The 15,575-nt window shown below is 37.5% G+C and overlaps 1 protein-coding gene across 1 annotated transcript; it reads right to left on the minus strand.

The window, feature by feature from the left end:
- Nucleotides 1-7,412: 7,412 nt before the first annotated feature.
- LOC139740277 (transmembrane protein 242-like) lies at nt 7,413-11,709 on the minus strand. Its single transcript, XM_071650858.1, has 4 exons — nt 11,586-11,709; nt 8,983-9,083; nt 8,258-8,401; nt 7,413-7,550 (listed from the first exon to the last, which is right to left on the minus strand). Exons 1-4 carry the CDS (start codon nt 11,707-11,709, stop codon nt 7,413-7,415), a joined length of 507 nt encoding a protein of 168 aa, XP_071506959.1.
- Nucleotides 11,710-15,575: the final 3,866 nt, after the last annotated feature.

Genomic DNA, 15,575 nt, shown 5'->3' on the forward strand with positions numbered 1-15,575 from the left:
GTTGAAAATAACAATAAAGATGACAAATACTGTTATTGATACTGCTAAATACATTACACTGTACCACTGCTATATCTTCACTACTCAGCTACTTACATTTTAAAGGCCTCCCTGATGAGTTTTACCTTAAAGCCACTTTCGACAGTAAGACTTGTAAAGGAATTGTAAAGATTTCATAGAAATGGACCAGTTTGATCATGCATTGCTTAATAGTTAGCTCAACTCCTGCATAGGTTTGTATTTTTCTCTTCTGTCAAATCATAAGAAGCAATTGCAGTCAAAGAGGGCAGTGACAGTGTGTGTAGTTTTGCAGAGGTGAGCTCTATTCAGTTGCCAGGAGGAGCTGTGGTGTATTTTTGATACCAGAGATTATATTTTCTACTTTGATATGACATCACAGCCACAGGTGTCAGCTTTCCATTTGTGTGAACATGTTGCTGTTATATGTGTTTGCCACGATTGATGCCATTGTTTGCACACAGTTTTGAGTTCTGATTGATGGCTGTTGTGCAGCATATGTTGAAACTCCTTCAAAAGTCACATTTGTCAAAGCAAACAGCAGTAATTTTTGTTCCCCCCCCCCCCCTTCTTCTGACTTGCTTGTACTAAAGAGATAAGCTCTCACAGGCATATGATAGATTACAATAATTTCATGTTGATAAGTGATGGTTGGCTCTACCAGTACACTAATGACTGAACGGCTTTTGATTACATACTGGTATGGATAAATCGTGTTTACTGCATGACACAAAAGAGCAAAGCATGTGTTTCTATACACAATTGTACATCATGCTAAACTTCCTAATTATACATGTACCTCAAGAAAGTATTTTTAAGAGTTTCTGAGAAAATAGTGCATGCTTATCATATGGCAGTTTAGTGGTCATTTTTTCACTCTGTTTTTCTTTTATGAACAATACTTCATTAAGCTTTGTAACTGCCTATATGATATATTATGGTATCAAGTTCAATAAACTCTTTTGTTGTTTGTGGTGGTGTCGGATTTTTGAGCACCTCTGTGAATTTCTGGAGTGCATGGATAATTGCAAACTAATTTTGCCATCTGCAAGGGATAATTGCAAAATAATTTTGCCACCTGCAAGGGATTATTCATTTCATATTCTTCATTCTGTCAGTATGGATCTTGATCACTAATTCTGTCCTTGCGCAAAACTGTTTCACAAGTTCTTATCCACAATAAATGCTCACAGAATAATTATGTGCTGTGTACAGTGTGTTGCAATGATTACATATACAAGAAAAGAAAGTTCTCATACTTTGTGAAGTTTTTTTTCAATACACTCCAGTATTCATCTACGGGCAGTGATCATACATTTCAAACTCTTTTAATCTGTGTACAGTAGTGAGAACCATTTCTGACAATCTTGAAGCACCCAGGCCTTTCATTTTGATAAAGTCTTCAAAGGAAAACATAAGAAAAAGGTTCTTTCGATGTCATGTAATCCAATAAGTATTGCTGTGAGACCAGAACTTTCCATAATCAAAGAAGTGAACTGAGGTATTTTCTCATCTACAATGCATTGTCCCACTTATATAATACCAATAACAATATTTTGCAATGGTAGCTTTATTATGAATAACAGTCAGTGTGGCTTTTGAGTGTTTGCCATTTTTGCAACTTGTCCATCAGATATGGAACGTACACAAGTTATTCTAAGCTTTGCTGCAGTATACCCAAGTGTGAAGGACAATTTTACCCTCTGTGTTGTTTTTTTTTTTTCTTCTCTCTTTCCTTCATGATCATTCTCGAAAAACAACACTACTAGTATTTGGTTTTACCTTTTGGGCATGTATCCCTAAAAAAAAAAAAATTACTACACGAGTACACATGTATGCTATGAGTACATGATGAGGTGGACAAAACAAATAAGTTTGGTGGTACCTGTGTACCCCGGTATGGACATTTTCAAACGCTGCCATTGTGACTTCACATGCACAATCACAAGAAGTGTGGGTGATTGCCAGGCATCTGGCGGATGAAATGAGCATGGTGTGCTTCTGTTCGTTGAGAGAGCATATTGCATGTGGATGTATCATGTGACAATGTAAATGTCTATATTTAAAAGAGAGGGTATGATAGTACTCCAAGCAATGGTAGGTAAACTCCTTTTGATTTTGGGGGATCAATCTGCTACCAAATGATATGAATGTTTGTGGAAGAAAAATTACAGAGGACAATGTGATGTACAAAAACAAATAAAAGTTGTCAGTCTTTATAGTCTTCGATGATGGCAAAGTTGCCAGCATTGACAGATAAACTGATCATATCTCATATTTACATGAATCTTTTCCTTTTCTTATTCTCTGTTTTTTTTTAAATGATTTTTTCTTTCTTTCTTCAATACATTCTTCTCTCGTTTTGGTATACCAGAGAATATGATTTTGAGATTTACAAAGTCTTGATAATAACTGGACTGTACTAAACCATGATTGCAAGTGTACTGATACACAGGAGCAAAGCAAGGTATACAATACTTACATTGGTTTCAGTTATTAAACATGCTGAATATAAAACATTGTAATAGCTACTTTAAGGGATCATGAACCGCCTTCTTAATGCTTGTGCTTCATTCTTGTTTGTTACACTATTTCATACCAATGATATGTGGCGCATTGCAATGTTGAATTGATCATTGGCCAGTTACACCTGTAGCTCTACTTAATTCAGACAATCATTGTGTAGTGCCCTGTGTTGTCTGTCGGATTTATTAAAGGCAAATTTCAACAATGCAATAGCGACAATAAAAATAAGACCTCCATTTGTGGTGTTATGCCGAGTCTACCATTTTATTATTCACCATGCAAGGTCTTTCCGACTGAGGACTTTGAGATAATGTATGGCATCATTCCAGGAATTGATAACAGAATCAATTTCGGTCTTCACTTGTACAGTGGTATTCTTAAAAGAGGTTGATTTAACCCATTGCTTTATGGGAGCCTGTTGGGCGCAGTACAAAATATGATCTTTTGATTGTATGAACAGTGTATTTGTGTCACTATTGTCTCACAAGTAAAGCCAATGAATACTATACTTGACATACATTAAGTAAGTTTGCCAGAATTACCATATATTGTTTTGTTTTATTTTGTTTTGAATCATTCCAGGAACTATGACTCTGTTTTGAGAACAAGATTTTGCAAGATGATGAGAGTTTATCTTGATTTTATTCTTTCATTCTTCTCAGAATACCATGAGTGCTTTTGCCATGACATCACTTTGCGCATTAAGGGGTAAATATGTCCTACATTAACCTTATGTTAACTTCATCACACTGCAAGACAAATTCTTTGAAAACCATATTGGAATATTGGCCAGACTCTTTGACAAAGAATTTTATTCTCTGAGCAATAGAATGACTACAGTGGAAATAATGAAAATACAGCAAAAGGAGGTGAGAATTCAATGTTAGGGTATGAATGCATTTAAGTGAACATTTTATGTATGGCAGTTTGTTGAACTATTTGTTGCCAGAATAAAGATTTGACATGTATGAAGTTATCATTCCCTATAGACTATCCATATTTTTGAATGTGATTGCAATAGGTTTTGTTTGTAGAATATATTACAGAGTAGACATGTAAGTGTATAAGTCTTGAAAATTGAATGTTTTCTGCCTGCCTACCTGAATCCATATGTTTTTTCGTTGTTGGCAAGAATTAAAATGCATGTACAGAAATTATATCATTGTTAATCTTGCGAATTCCTGAAGATGCAGGTCTACATTATACAAGTAGGTAGAAATGGGAAACTTTGTTATGTGTGTGTGTCAAGCAGGAGTTTGACATTGGTTTCTATGTCAATGGGCAAAGTTGAAATATCTACCTTGAAACCTCCACCAGAGTATGCTACTAGTGCAAGTGATGGGATGAAACATGATAATGCATCCATGCTTTCAAAGGTCTGATATAGGCCTGTTGTATGCCAACCTCAGAAGGTGTTTTTTATTTCTTCATCATTTGAAGGGACAGATGAATGATGTATTAAAGTGGACATGCCCTTTCTAGTAATCAGTTTGGTAAATGGTAGTAACAAACCAGCACACTTATGCCAAACCTCAGTATCATTTGTACTTATTTATAATAGGTGGTGCTACATTCTCTCTTTTGTGCTGGTATTGCTAACATCTGTACTGAAAAGACAAAAAGTATGAATAGAAGACCATCTATAGAGTAAATGCATTGACCACTGTAAATGTGAAGTGTTTCATTTTGTTGATTATCATTTCTACTTTGTCATAATAGCTGTATCACAACCTAGTGATCATAACTCAAAAAATTTTATTAGGGATTTCCCCCGAATGTGAAGGCTTTTTTTACTGCATGATGACGTTGTCCATGCATATGAAGAATTCACTTTTGACTAGAGCTAGTGGTGCAATTTGTCCATTGATGTGATCCTTTGTCAGATCTCTTCCACCTTTGCACACCAGAAAAGTTTGCTTGTAGAAAAAAAAGAAGAAATTTGGACAGATGCTAATTTATCTCTTTCTGTCAGTTTCACTTGTGTTGTATCTGCATAAAAGTGTTTTATAAATGCTTTGTTTTGCTCAGTATGGGTTTTTGGTTTTTTTATCACCACTTTCACACTACAAACATAGTACATTGTACATGTATTGTCTTGTGAATCATAGTGGTAGTGGTGGTGTGTGTGTTTGGGGGGGGGGGGGGGGGAGTTGGTTGGTATATATTTCACCTCTCCTTGTAGGAACTGGCCTGTTCTGTTTTGTTGATTCTGTTTTCTTCTCCTTCCTTGGGAATTCTTACAATGCGAACTTCGGAGTAATGATTCTCAGTTTTATGAGACGAGTCATTGAAGTCTGTGGCAGCTGTTAGTAAACAAACATTTTCTTTTCTCTTGTTTTCTTTCTTTCTTTGAAAGTACATGTACATAGAGGAGGGGGTTGAAGAAGAACAAAGGTACAAAAGGTGGGCTTTGTGGAGGTCTTGTAAAGAGGTACATGTTACTGTATAACTGATTGAATATTCCTATTTTTATATGCCTTTATTATGCCTTTTATAAAGACTGTATTTTGTCAATTGATGTGAAATTACATTGCACTGCAGTATCCATGATCACATTTTTTTTTTTCCTCCAGCCACATACACTGTAAAAGACAAGGGGAGCAAAGATAACATTTGTTGGTCTGTCATTACCTCAAATTTGCATATATACCCAAATCTTTTAAACCCCTGCCCCTAAGGGGTCAGGAGTACTGCATTTTGTTTGTTTGTTGGTGTTGTTGTTGTTGACAATTGACATGATTGTTAAGCAACACCAGTGACACAGATTTGTAATCTTTTGAACAATTTTTTTTTTTTTTTGGGGGGGGGGGGGGGGAGGGGAATTATGAGACTACTTCTTCCTCAAAATAAGATGACAACATTTGTCTTTTCTTTTCAATTTCTTTTTGTACTGAGAAAAAATACACATAAAAAAAGTAAAATAGTGTACTGACAAAAAGCAGTCTGAATCACCCCTTCTCTTTCTATCTCTGCCCCTCCCTCTTGCTGAAGCTACCATTGTTATGTTCGATTGGGATCAAATGACTCGCTAAAGTGTGTAAAAAGGAGGAAAGATGTTATAGTTCTGTATGCGTAATACACATTGTATGAGAAATGTCTGTATTTGAGAAATAAATAGAATGTATGTGTATAAGTTAGTGTTTACAATCAAAACAAGAGCATTGCCTTTGGACTCATGGAAATCTGTCTTGCCATGTAGGCTGATGTTGGCCTGAGTTGACAGTGGCAGTGCATATTTCCTGTTAATGTCAATTTTGTTCTTGAGTTTAAACAAAACAAAATACAAGCTATGAATTTATTGTCTGTGAATTGCTCTTATCTTTTTTTCTCTCTCTCTTCTCAATTTTCTTCCGAAGATGCCTTCATGTTTATTTATTTTTAAATGTAAATAAATGGAAGTGACATCCATTACTTTCAGAAATACAATGAGAATTAATTTGTCTCAATTTATTTAATTTTTTTTTTGCCTCCAACAGTTTCAGGTTGATTGACATTAGAATATTGCACACAGATGTATGCAGTTTGATGCTAGAATATGCACATGGACAATGCAAGGACTACACCAGATGTACAAAAACATGTGACCCTGCATCACAAAACCAACAAAAAGTTGCCAGATATGGATTTGTAGTTCAAGGCAGATTCTGAAAGAGCAGACTCTACACTTTAAAATGATGTATAACTCAATTCAAATTGACTCTCCTATAAACCTTACTAAATGTTGGAAAGAAAGCACACACTCTGGAAAAGTGCAAACTGAGAAAAGAGGCTCTGAAGTACAGGGTTTATTCAAGCACTTTATCTTTACCAAGCCACCCTAGCTGTACGATGAATGGGACGAAAACAGGATGTAAACCTCTGAAGCAACAACAACGAAGGGATTATCAGATTAAGCTGAAATTGATCATGCTCTATTAACACATTCTGTCCATGATTAATGCCAACTTTCAAGCAATAGCATTATCTTTTCAAAAGTTATTAGAGTTGGAAGTGAAGAGTGTGCAAAGGATTTTCAAGAAATGAAAAGGGGCCTCTGAGACATACCAGATCTCACTGCTCTACAAAAAAAAGGGTTGTAGAAAAACTGCTAAAAACACACTTTCCCATTCATTTCACGATCCCAAATATAGGAATAATGTAGAAGGAGGATAGTTCTTTAGGAAAATTTGAAAAAATCAACATTGACTGTTGACCTGATTCACCTTTTTTGAGTCCTCACATAAAGTCAATGGGTGCTACTTAATAGTGGTTTTGTGATGCACGGTCACTTGTACACTGTATCCCCTTAATCTGCAGATACCACTGTACATGTACATGGACACTTAGCACTACAATTGCAGACATGAATAGTATGACAGCGCCATAAAGATGCTGTCATTTTGTGATTTTCTTTTTTCTCAAATTCATACATCTCTTCTTTAGCACAAACAACGTCACTGTAGCTGTCTGCCAGGTATTTATTTTCCAACTAAAAATGTTGAATGCAAACCAAGATTGTGCTTTACTCACTGCTAGAAATAGCACACCATGCATCTGTCTTACAGCTATTTGATTCTAACCGGCATCACAGTCTTGTGATTACAGACATCTGTTGCGTTCCAGACTAAAGTGGTCTGAATTTTGTTCAAGACCTCACAAATGCCCTGCAAATCACGGTAACTGTCTCTTGGCGAGCTGGAGGCAGAGGCATGCAGCAAAATGAACATCAGGCTTGACTATTAAACCACAGCTCTGAATTCTTGAGTCCAGATGTGATCTTACACTTCATCCAGTCTTCTCATAGCACACAGATGAAGGATCCTCCACTTCAAATCACTGTGCATCAAAACGATTGGCACATCGCTGCTGGACCAAGCGCAGATTCAGTCTCATTCATCAGCGGAAGCAGTCTTCTCGTCTTTCAGAATCTCTGCCTTAAATCTCTCGATGATCACATGCTCAGGCTCAGTCTCGTTCCTTCGTATCCTCGGAGCTACCGACTGAAACTTTACCCTGAACTCGTCCACCTGAAAAGGAAAAATGTTAGAATCTCATATCAGTGATTTTTTTCCCCCAATAAACATACAATTACTTTAAATTAAACAGATTCCCCCCCCCCCAAAAAAAAGAATAAATAAAATATCTGCTGGACTAAATAATGTGCCAACAATGACCTTTCAATACTCTATTGCTCTTCCTCCCCCTCTCTCTCTCTCTCTCCCTCTCTCTCTCTCTCTCTCTCTCTCTCTCTCTTTCTTTAGGCAGTGTCCTTTTAAGCCCTGTAAATTATCCTTACTTCTTTATTTGGTCAAGAACAGCCATTCATATACACAACCAAAAGACAAACACCTACATGGTACAACTACATATTTTGTCAAAATGCCTTCACTTTTTTTTTTTTCAATTGCTGACACTATACCTGCCTTTACAAAAAGCTGATTTGTTTCTTGCTAAACCTTCAAAGTATACCAACCCTAAATACATTAAGAAAGAACGAAAAAAAGAAGAAGAAAGACCAACATATTAAATCTATGATTTTCGAAGTGTTGCTTCCACCTATAATTCTATGAAAATTATGCTTTTCAAATGGTACATTTTTTACCATTGAAGCAAACACATCCGAAAGTAAAATCCAAATATGTTACAAACAATAATCTCAATTTCTGCTAACAACAACAACAACAACAACAACCACCAACTCAACAAAACTCTGTCTTATAATTTGATATCTCACATTATGCACTCCCATAGCTTTGCAGATGAGAAAGGTCAGTGACCCGACTCCCGTGATGGCGAAGACCGTGCCCCAGCCTAGCGCCCTCATACCGAGGGAAGCCCCGCTCTCGTACAGCTCTACCTGTGGGTCCGGTACCATTCCCTGGGAACAAATAAGGATATGGACATTTGAATGCTGCTTTGCTTACAAATGCCTTAGAACAATTGCAGATCAACAATGCGATTGCACAGCATGAAATTTGTATTCAAAATATGGCACTTCCACATTGGGAAATGAACCATGCAAAAACTTTGAAAATAACTATAATTGTAAGGGGTGGGGAAGCAAACAGAATGAACACTGAGATAAAGAAATAAACAATGTTTATATCAGATGTTAAAGTCACAGGCAAAAAAAAATAAAAATCAAGACAACAGCAGAAATAACAAAAATGGTAAGGCATTATAGCACTGATGTTCTATCAACAAACAAACAGCAGCTGTATCTGACAGTATATATTTTGATTAGTGTGAATTCGTTCCGGTCTTCTTGAATATGTGTTGTTGCTGTTGCAGTAGTTGTTGTTGTTGTTGTTGTTGTTGTTGTTGTTGCTGTTGCTGTTGTTGTTGTTGTTGTTGTTGTTGTTGTTGTTGTTGTTTACACATAAACTATAATGGCAGATTGATTTCAGCTGCAAGGCAACTTTTATAGATTTACTCATAAATCACCTGACCAACACTGACCTTAGAGAATGATCCTGGATGTCGCCTCTTGGCTCGAGCCAAGGTCATTCCAAAGCCACCCAGCATGGCCAGTCCACTAACAGTCACCATGAACAAGGCTTCTGCAGGATCCCCCCCAAAAAAATAACAATAATAATAAATACAAAAATAAGAAAAATACAATGAATTACGCAAAGACCAAAAGATTCTCAATAAAAAAATGATGAACGAAAACGAATGTCGCCATACAACCCACTGGTAGAGGTATGTCTGTTTCACTTCTGGATGTCTAACGTCATAATTTATATGTAACCTTATTCTGAGTTCATCACATGTACAATTGCTGTCCCCATGACTTTCTCACCACACAGAATTTTTCATTTTATATTTATCTATTTATCTTTTATCTGTCTTTTACATATTTATTTCAAATTAACTAGTCAGTGTGATTGGGTACCGTATCTCAGACATAGGTAAATGCATAAAATCATAAGACTTGGAAAAATATAATAAAAGTGCAGCAATCCTCTTTAGAAACGCTAGTGAAATAGACAAAAGCAAAGGCCTTTACATGCACACATGCACTTCCTCAAAAAAAAAAAAATAAAATAAACTGCTGTATCTTGTCATAGCGACAACTCTCAAGGGTGTACTATATAATAACTACATATACTGTATAAGCTGTTATTTTTGCAAGGGTTTTTGCGTGGATTTCACCTATCGCAGTTGGATCGTGAATTTAACAACACACGAAAATGCCGCAGTGCACTAGATGATTAGTGCATTTAAGATAGCATCAGTGTCAATTCACAAAGACAATGTCTTTGCTGTGAAAATGTTTGTGACCTCTTTCGCTAAAATATCTGTTTGCGAAAATAACAGCTTGTTGTATCAGCACTTGCACCAAGGTTCGACCTCCCATGCCAAGGTTAGACTGTTCGCAAAAGTATATGTTTCTACATGTAGCAAGCGATTGAATTTTGGACGGCGTTTATGGTCAATATGGGTGGCTTGTGTTAAAACTACCACAATCAGGCTCTCAACTTATCTGGCTGAGATACCACTGCAGCTACGCATCCCTGCTCACTCTCCCTTTTCCCCTCAGAAATTCATAAGCATAACAATGTGCAGACCCAGGTATATACTGGTCAGCATGTTGAGTGAAATGACACAAGCAAAATATGGTTGGGTATCTGTAAACGTATATCTTCCTCATTAATCTTGGGACTTTGGCATTATTTGGAGAGCTTGTTACACTGCCTTGATGGTGCACTACAAATCTTATCCCCGTTCGTACGTTAACAAGCAGTACCATGTTTACTAGCAGTACACATGCATGCAAACCTCATTTTTATATGCGGCCTGCGGTACCCATATTTCACACCAAGGAGTCAGAACCTACTCTAAGCATATTATTAGATCTTGATCTACATCTAGGTCTAGACATCTATCTAACGTTACACATCCATCCTAGAAGAGATCTGAAAAAGAAAAAGAGAAAAATCAATGATAAATTTAATTTAAAAGTGTGCTTAAAATCAAAATTAAAATTAAAATTTAATGTAATTTAACTTAATTCAATTTAATTCAATTTAATTTAATTTAATTTAAAAGTGCGCTTAGAAACGTCAGTATGAAGCGCCATATAATATGCAATTATTATTATTATTAATATTAATATTATTAATTTACTTTAGACTCTAACGTTAGATCTAGATTAGCATCCCATCCCCACCATGCATGACTGGCCTTTGAATGCAACCTACATTGTAGCTTCCAAGTTTAACTCATTGTCATGTCACTTCAAAATCTCATAGCAAAATAATGTAGATATGTTAAATTACCATGTTGTCGTGTATGGAGATTGGGGTCGATGCACGTAAACCTAACTATAGATGATAGCTACTAGAGAAGTTTAAAGGACAAGTTCACCTTCATAAACACAAGGATTGAGAGAATGTAGCAATATTAGTAGAACACATCATTGAAAGTTTGAGGAAAATCGGACAATCCGTTCAAAAGTTATGAATTTTTGAAGTTTTTGTGCAGTAACCGCTGGATGAGAAGACTACTGCAGTGTGTAATGTCACATGCGTACAACAATATAAGGACAATATAAAGAGAATTTCACAAAATATCATCTTTTGAAAAAAGTACACATTCCCTTGACTCGTTACCGACATATGTTATGGGTAATATTATTCCCCCTGCCTGTAGAAAGCGGCAAGTCAAGTGCTCTTTTATTATGCGAAAAAAGTGAAAATATGTTGAATTTTCTTTACATTTTCTTTATACGGTTGTACGCATATGACATTACAAGCTGTAGTAGTCTCCTCACCCAGCGGCTCCAACACAAAAATTTTAAAAATTCATAACTTTTGCATCGATTGTCCAATTTTCCTCAAACTTTCACTGATGTGTTCTACTAATATTGCTGCATTCTCTCAATCCTTATGTTTATGAAGGTGAACTTGTCCTTTAAGCAGTTAGGTTACAATAAGGTCTAATACCACAATAAATATACCGGCGTGGGACTAGCAGACTTAACTATGTCTTCATTGAGAATCGAATTATCTTCGTTTTGATTTTAAGATAACCTAAATTGTATGCCATTATTTTCTTACTCTTTAATATGATTGATTCACTGCGGTCTTTGGTCTTGTCGGTGGAATTCACGATTGTTTTTGGCCCATCTTGGACCCCTGGTGCTGAATTCATGCTCTCCAGTCCCTCCATGAGCGCTGCCATTTTGGATTTGTTCCTGGCAAGATAGAATTGATGGTTTACAAAAGTATATAGGAAAACATGATTACTTCCTAAAATACTTTTTAAAATAAATATTTTGCTGCAGTAAATATTAATTCGATGTAATATTGGGCAGTTTAGTTACGAATTTCTAATTATTTCTAGTCAATTTACTTAGTTAAACACACTTATCCTCGTTCACCTGCTGCCAATGTTACTGATGTTGAGGTTGCCAGCAGGAGAAAAGGAAGCCCTCAAAATGTGGCGTATTTTTCCTCATGAGCACACTCGATAGTAAAGGTGAGTTTTGAGATAGTTGCTGTTGAAATATCTTGACAGTTTTGCCGTACATCTTGTGCTTTATGTAGCTTTTTTCGTACGATTACGTTTGTTTACCTAACAAGTTTACACAACAAGTTGGGCGCAACGGCCCTGTCGACCCTGTATGTTGTCGCAACCGCTACTCGCCCGTGACCTACCACTCAAAAGTAGTGGTGTGGCAGCCGGCAGCGCCCTACAAGGAGGGCATCTATGATCTGCTGTTACCTGTTCGACTCACACCCATCATAAACATGCCATGGCTACACCGAAATTTTGGAGTAGAAGCGAATACGTGTGACTTCATTTTTAGCTAGAGTTGCCAGTGAATTTATCTATGTTGATTAAAATATGTGTGTGTGTGGTGTGCAGTATTTGGCAATTGTATTTGTGGTATGTACCGTAGTTATGGGTAAACTCGGCCTAGCGGGTAAAGTCGGCCGAGTTTACCCATAACTACGGTATATCAGTTCGGGAAACCCACTCACAAGGGGGGCCCCTCCTTATAAGTAACCCGTCCCCCTTATAAGTAACCCCGTCCCCCTTATAAGTAACCCCCGGGGCACCCCTTATAAGGAGTCTCCACGCTTTTTTGCAATGCAACGCGAAAATGAAAGGACTGCGGCAATTCGCTTGATTATGTCCATAAAGCTTCACAAGTTCCCTAGTTACTCACGAAATTTGAGCAAAATCGGTTCGAGGCATCATATCTAAAATCATGGATTTAAATGCGATGTCAAACGACCCATGCGAATGCTGAAATGCGAGCGATTACTGGCGTGAGTGTCGCCAGGCGCGGCGGCGCGGCAATGCTTGAGTGCAGACGTGGCGACTGAGTACGCGCTGCCTTGTACTCAACATGCGTGCTTGCCTTCGTGTTACGTAGCGGTTATGGCGGTGACCTCGCTGAAGAGCTCCCGTCAGTACACAACGCTACACAAACCATATAATATGGCGACCAATTTGCATTGTGGTGTTGAGCTTCTTATGTGTGTTGCTCCACACCCGTATATGTCGCTACCATACATATCGCATGTATTGATACACACACACCAACGAACACATCGAACAACTTCACAAATTCGCACCTTAATATCATGTAAAAATATGACTTATCGAATCTCAAACATAACGATAGCTTCACTGAATACATGGTTACACCGAAGGAGGAAAATATTTTACCAAAAATCGAAAATTTGATGTAAATATGCTGAGTTTGGTATCAAGCTGTTCGGCCAGATCGCGCTGGAAATCGTCGCACACATACGTTGTGGAAAAATATGTAAATGACGGGGGTAAAGAGCCAATGATGATGCAGCTTCGGTGTAGCTCCGATTCATGAATGAAAAATAACGTCATTGTGATGCGTGCGAGGGCAGAAGCGAATTGCGCATGTGCGGAGTTCAGGGCACAAGCCATCGTGCTCAGAGTGTGATGGTATCCTCAAAAACACAAAGAAAAACAAAATCTCCGTACGTGCTGATGCAGTGAATAAATGTACAGGGGCTGAATGCAAGTGCAGAGTCCCCAAACTTCGGACACGAACAGGCGCCCCAACAACCCCAATGCAACTTGCGTCAACAAGGTATGGCGCGCGCGGATTTTTCAGCGGCCTCGTATGCGTATTGACATTGCATCAAACCTCAAACCAACCACCAGATAGTGTTTATTGCTCTCTTATACAATTTTTTCTTTTGTGATATCAAGCCAGGACTCGGGGTGGTACAGCATGCCTCTGATTTCAGTCATTTTTTTTTTTTTGTATAGTAATTACACCCTTGAATTATTTATGATAGAAATATCATCAGATTCTGATGACAATATCCCAATCAGCCAATACAATGTTGGTGATTGTACAATATTTGTTGAATTCATTTTCCCATGAACTATAAAAATCATTATGGTAATACCAAACTACCATAATATGGTAGTGTGAAAAATGCAGTGTAATATGTGTACAGTCGAAATCGAGGATATAGAAAGTAAAAAAACAAAACAAAACAAAACAAAACAAAACAAAAAACAAAACAAAACACCTACACACACATACACACAAAAAACAACAACAACATGTGTCTTAAAAGTCACTGGGCCCACCAGTAAAATTCCTTTGTTGCTTTTTCTGTGTTGTTTTTTTTTCTTCAAAGATACCAACCAGCAGCATTATTTGTATTAGATTGTAATTTATATTTCTCATTAAATGTAATTTTAAATATATTTGTCTGCATTCTAATTTTCACTCATTCATTTTGTTTTTTCTTTCTTTTATTAATTTGCAGCTGTGAAACATAGGATATTAAATTCAGCCTTTGAATTACATCAGGTGCCAGTCAGAAGAGGTACTGTAGCAAAGATTGTCTCCCCCTTTGAGGACCGATAAGTCACAAGTGGAGACAACACACTGGACTCGCAGAACAAGGTGGTGCCAGACACGCACACGACCATGACGTCGCCGACCACCACCACGGCCAAGCAGAAGAAGTGGCAAGTGCTGCCGGGCAGGAACACGTACTACTGCGACGGCCGCATCGTAATGGCGAGGCAGAAGGGGATCTTCTACCTCACCACGTTCCTGGTCCTCATGGTCAGCACGCTCTTCTTCGCCTTTGAGTAAGTAAATGTGAATGTGTCCCTTTCAGACTCTCAACAACCCTTAAGACACTTTAAAGGGATGGTATACAGTATTGGTGGAGATGAGAATTGGGCTTTTAACTTTTTGCGAGATACCAACAAAACACTTACTATAGTACAGAGCATACCATTTTAAGAGGAATTCAAAGTTTATTTGATGAAAATCGGGTTTGGAATGACTGAAACATCCAAATAAAAAAGTAAAACAAAGTGATCATAATAAAGTGTGGGTCCCACACTTTATTAGAATTGCTCTTTTTTGAATATCTCCGCCATTTCAACACCAATTTTCATCAAATATTGAGTTCCTCATAGTGTTGTATGCTCTTTCATATTTCATAAGAGGTTTCTCATTATCTCACCAAAAATGTTAGAAACCTGAAATTAGGTCTCAACCAAAACTATACGATCCCTTTAAGCATACCCTTTGTATACACTATACACAGGGTCTTTAAACAGGGTTTTACTCTCGGGGGGGGGGGGGGGGGGGGGGATTTTCCAGTGGCCGCTGTAGACAGGTGGTCGCTATAGACAGGTGGCCGCTAAGGCAGGTTTGACTGTACATACATGCAGTGCAGAATAGTCACCCTGCTTTTACCTAGAGCCGTGGAAATAGTGAACCCAAGCACATCCCAGATATTGTATCCTGTGTGCCATAAACAACTTATTTGACTGTTTTTTTTTTTTTAATAATCTGAAAGAGTTGCATCGAGCTTGACATGGAAATGCTCAATCTTTTCTACTCACTGACAATGTCTAATTGTGTGCATAGTGAGTCTATTACAATGTGCCCAAGGTTACAGTATTTATGGAATGTGAACTGACTCACCCATCATATTTTTGGAGACAATATTACAGCATACATTGTAGAGTAGCCAGTAATGCCTTTCAAAAACTCTAAATGTGAAGAATAGCTGTCT

The sequence above is a fragment of the Diadema antillarum genome, unplaced genomic scaffold, assembly GCF_040938485.1.
Source record: "Diadema antillarum isolate AM-2024a unplaced genomic scaffold, OU_Dant_1.0 seq00000846_RagTag, whole genome shotgun sequence".
NCBI classification, from domain to species: Eukaryota; Metazoa; Echinodermata; class Echinoidea; order Diadematoida; family Diadematidae; genus Diadema; species Diadema antillarum.

Bases quoted from the DNA above. Each gene is read 5' to 3' on its own strand.
- LOC139740277 (XM_071650858.1), bottom strand. From the start codon at position 11,709: ATGGCAGCGCTCATGGAGGGACTGGAGAGCATGAATTCAGCACCAGGG. The intron at 9,084-11,585 runs GTAAGAAAATAA...GGGATCCTGCAG, and splicing joins TGAATCAATCATATTAAAGA to AAGCCTTGTTCATGGTGACT. The intron at 8,402-8,982 runs GTCAGTGTTGGT...ATTTGTTCCCAG, and splicing joins ATCCAGGATCATTCTCTAAG to GGAATGGTACCGGACCCACA.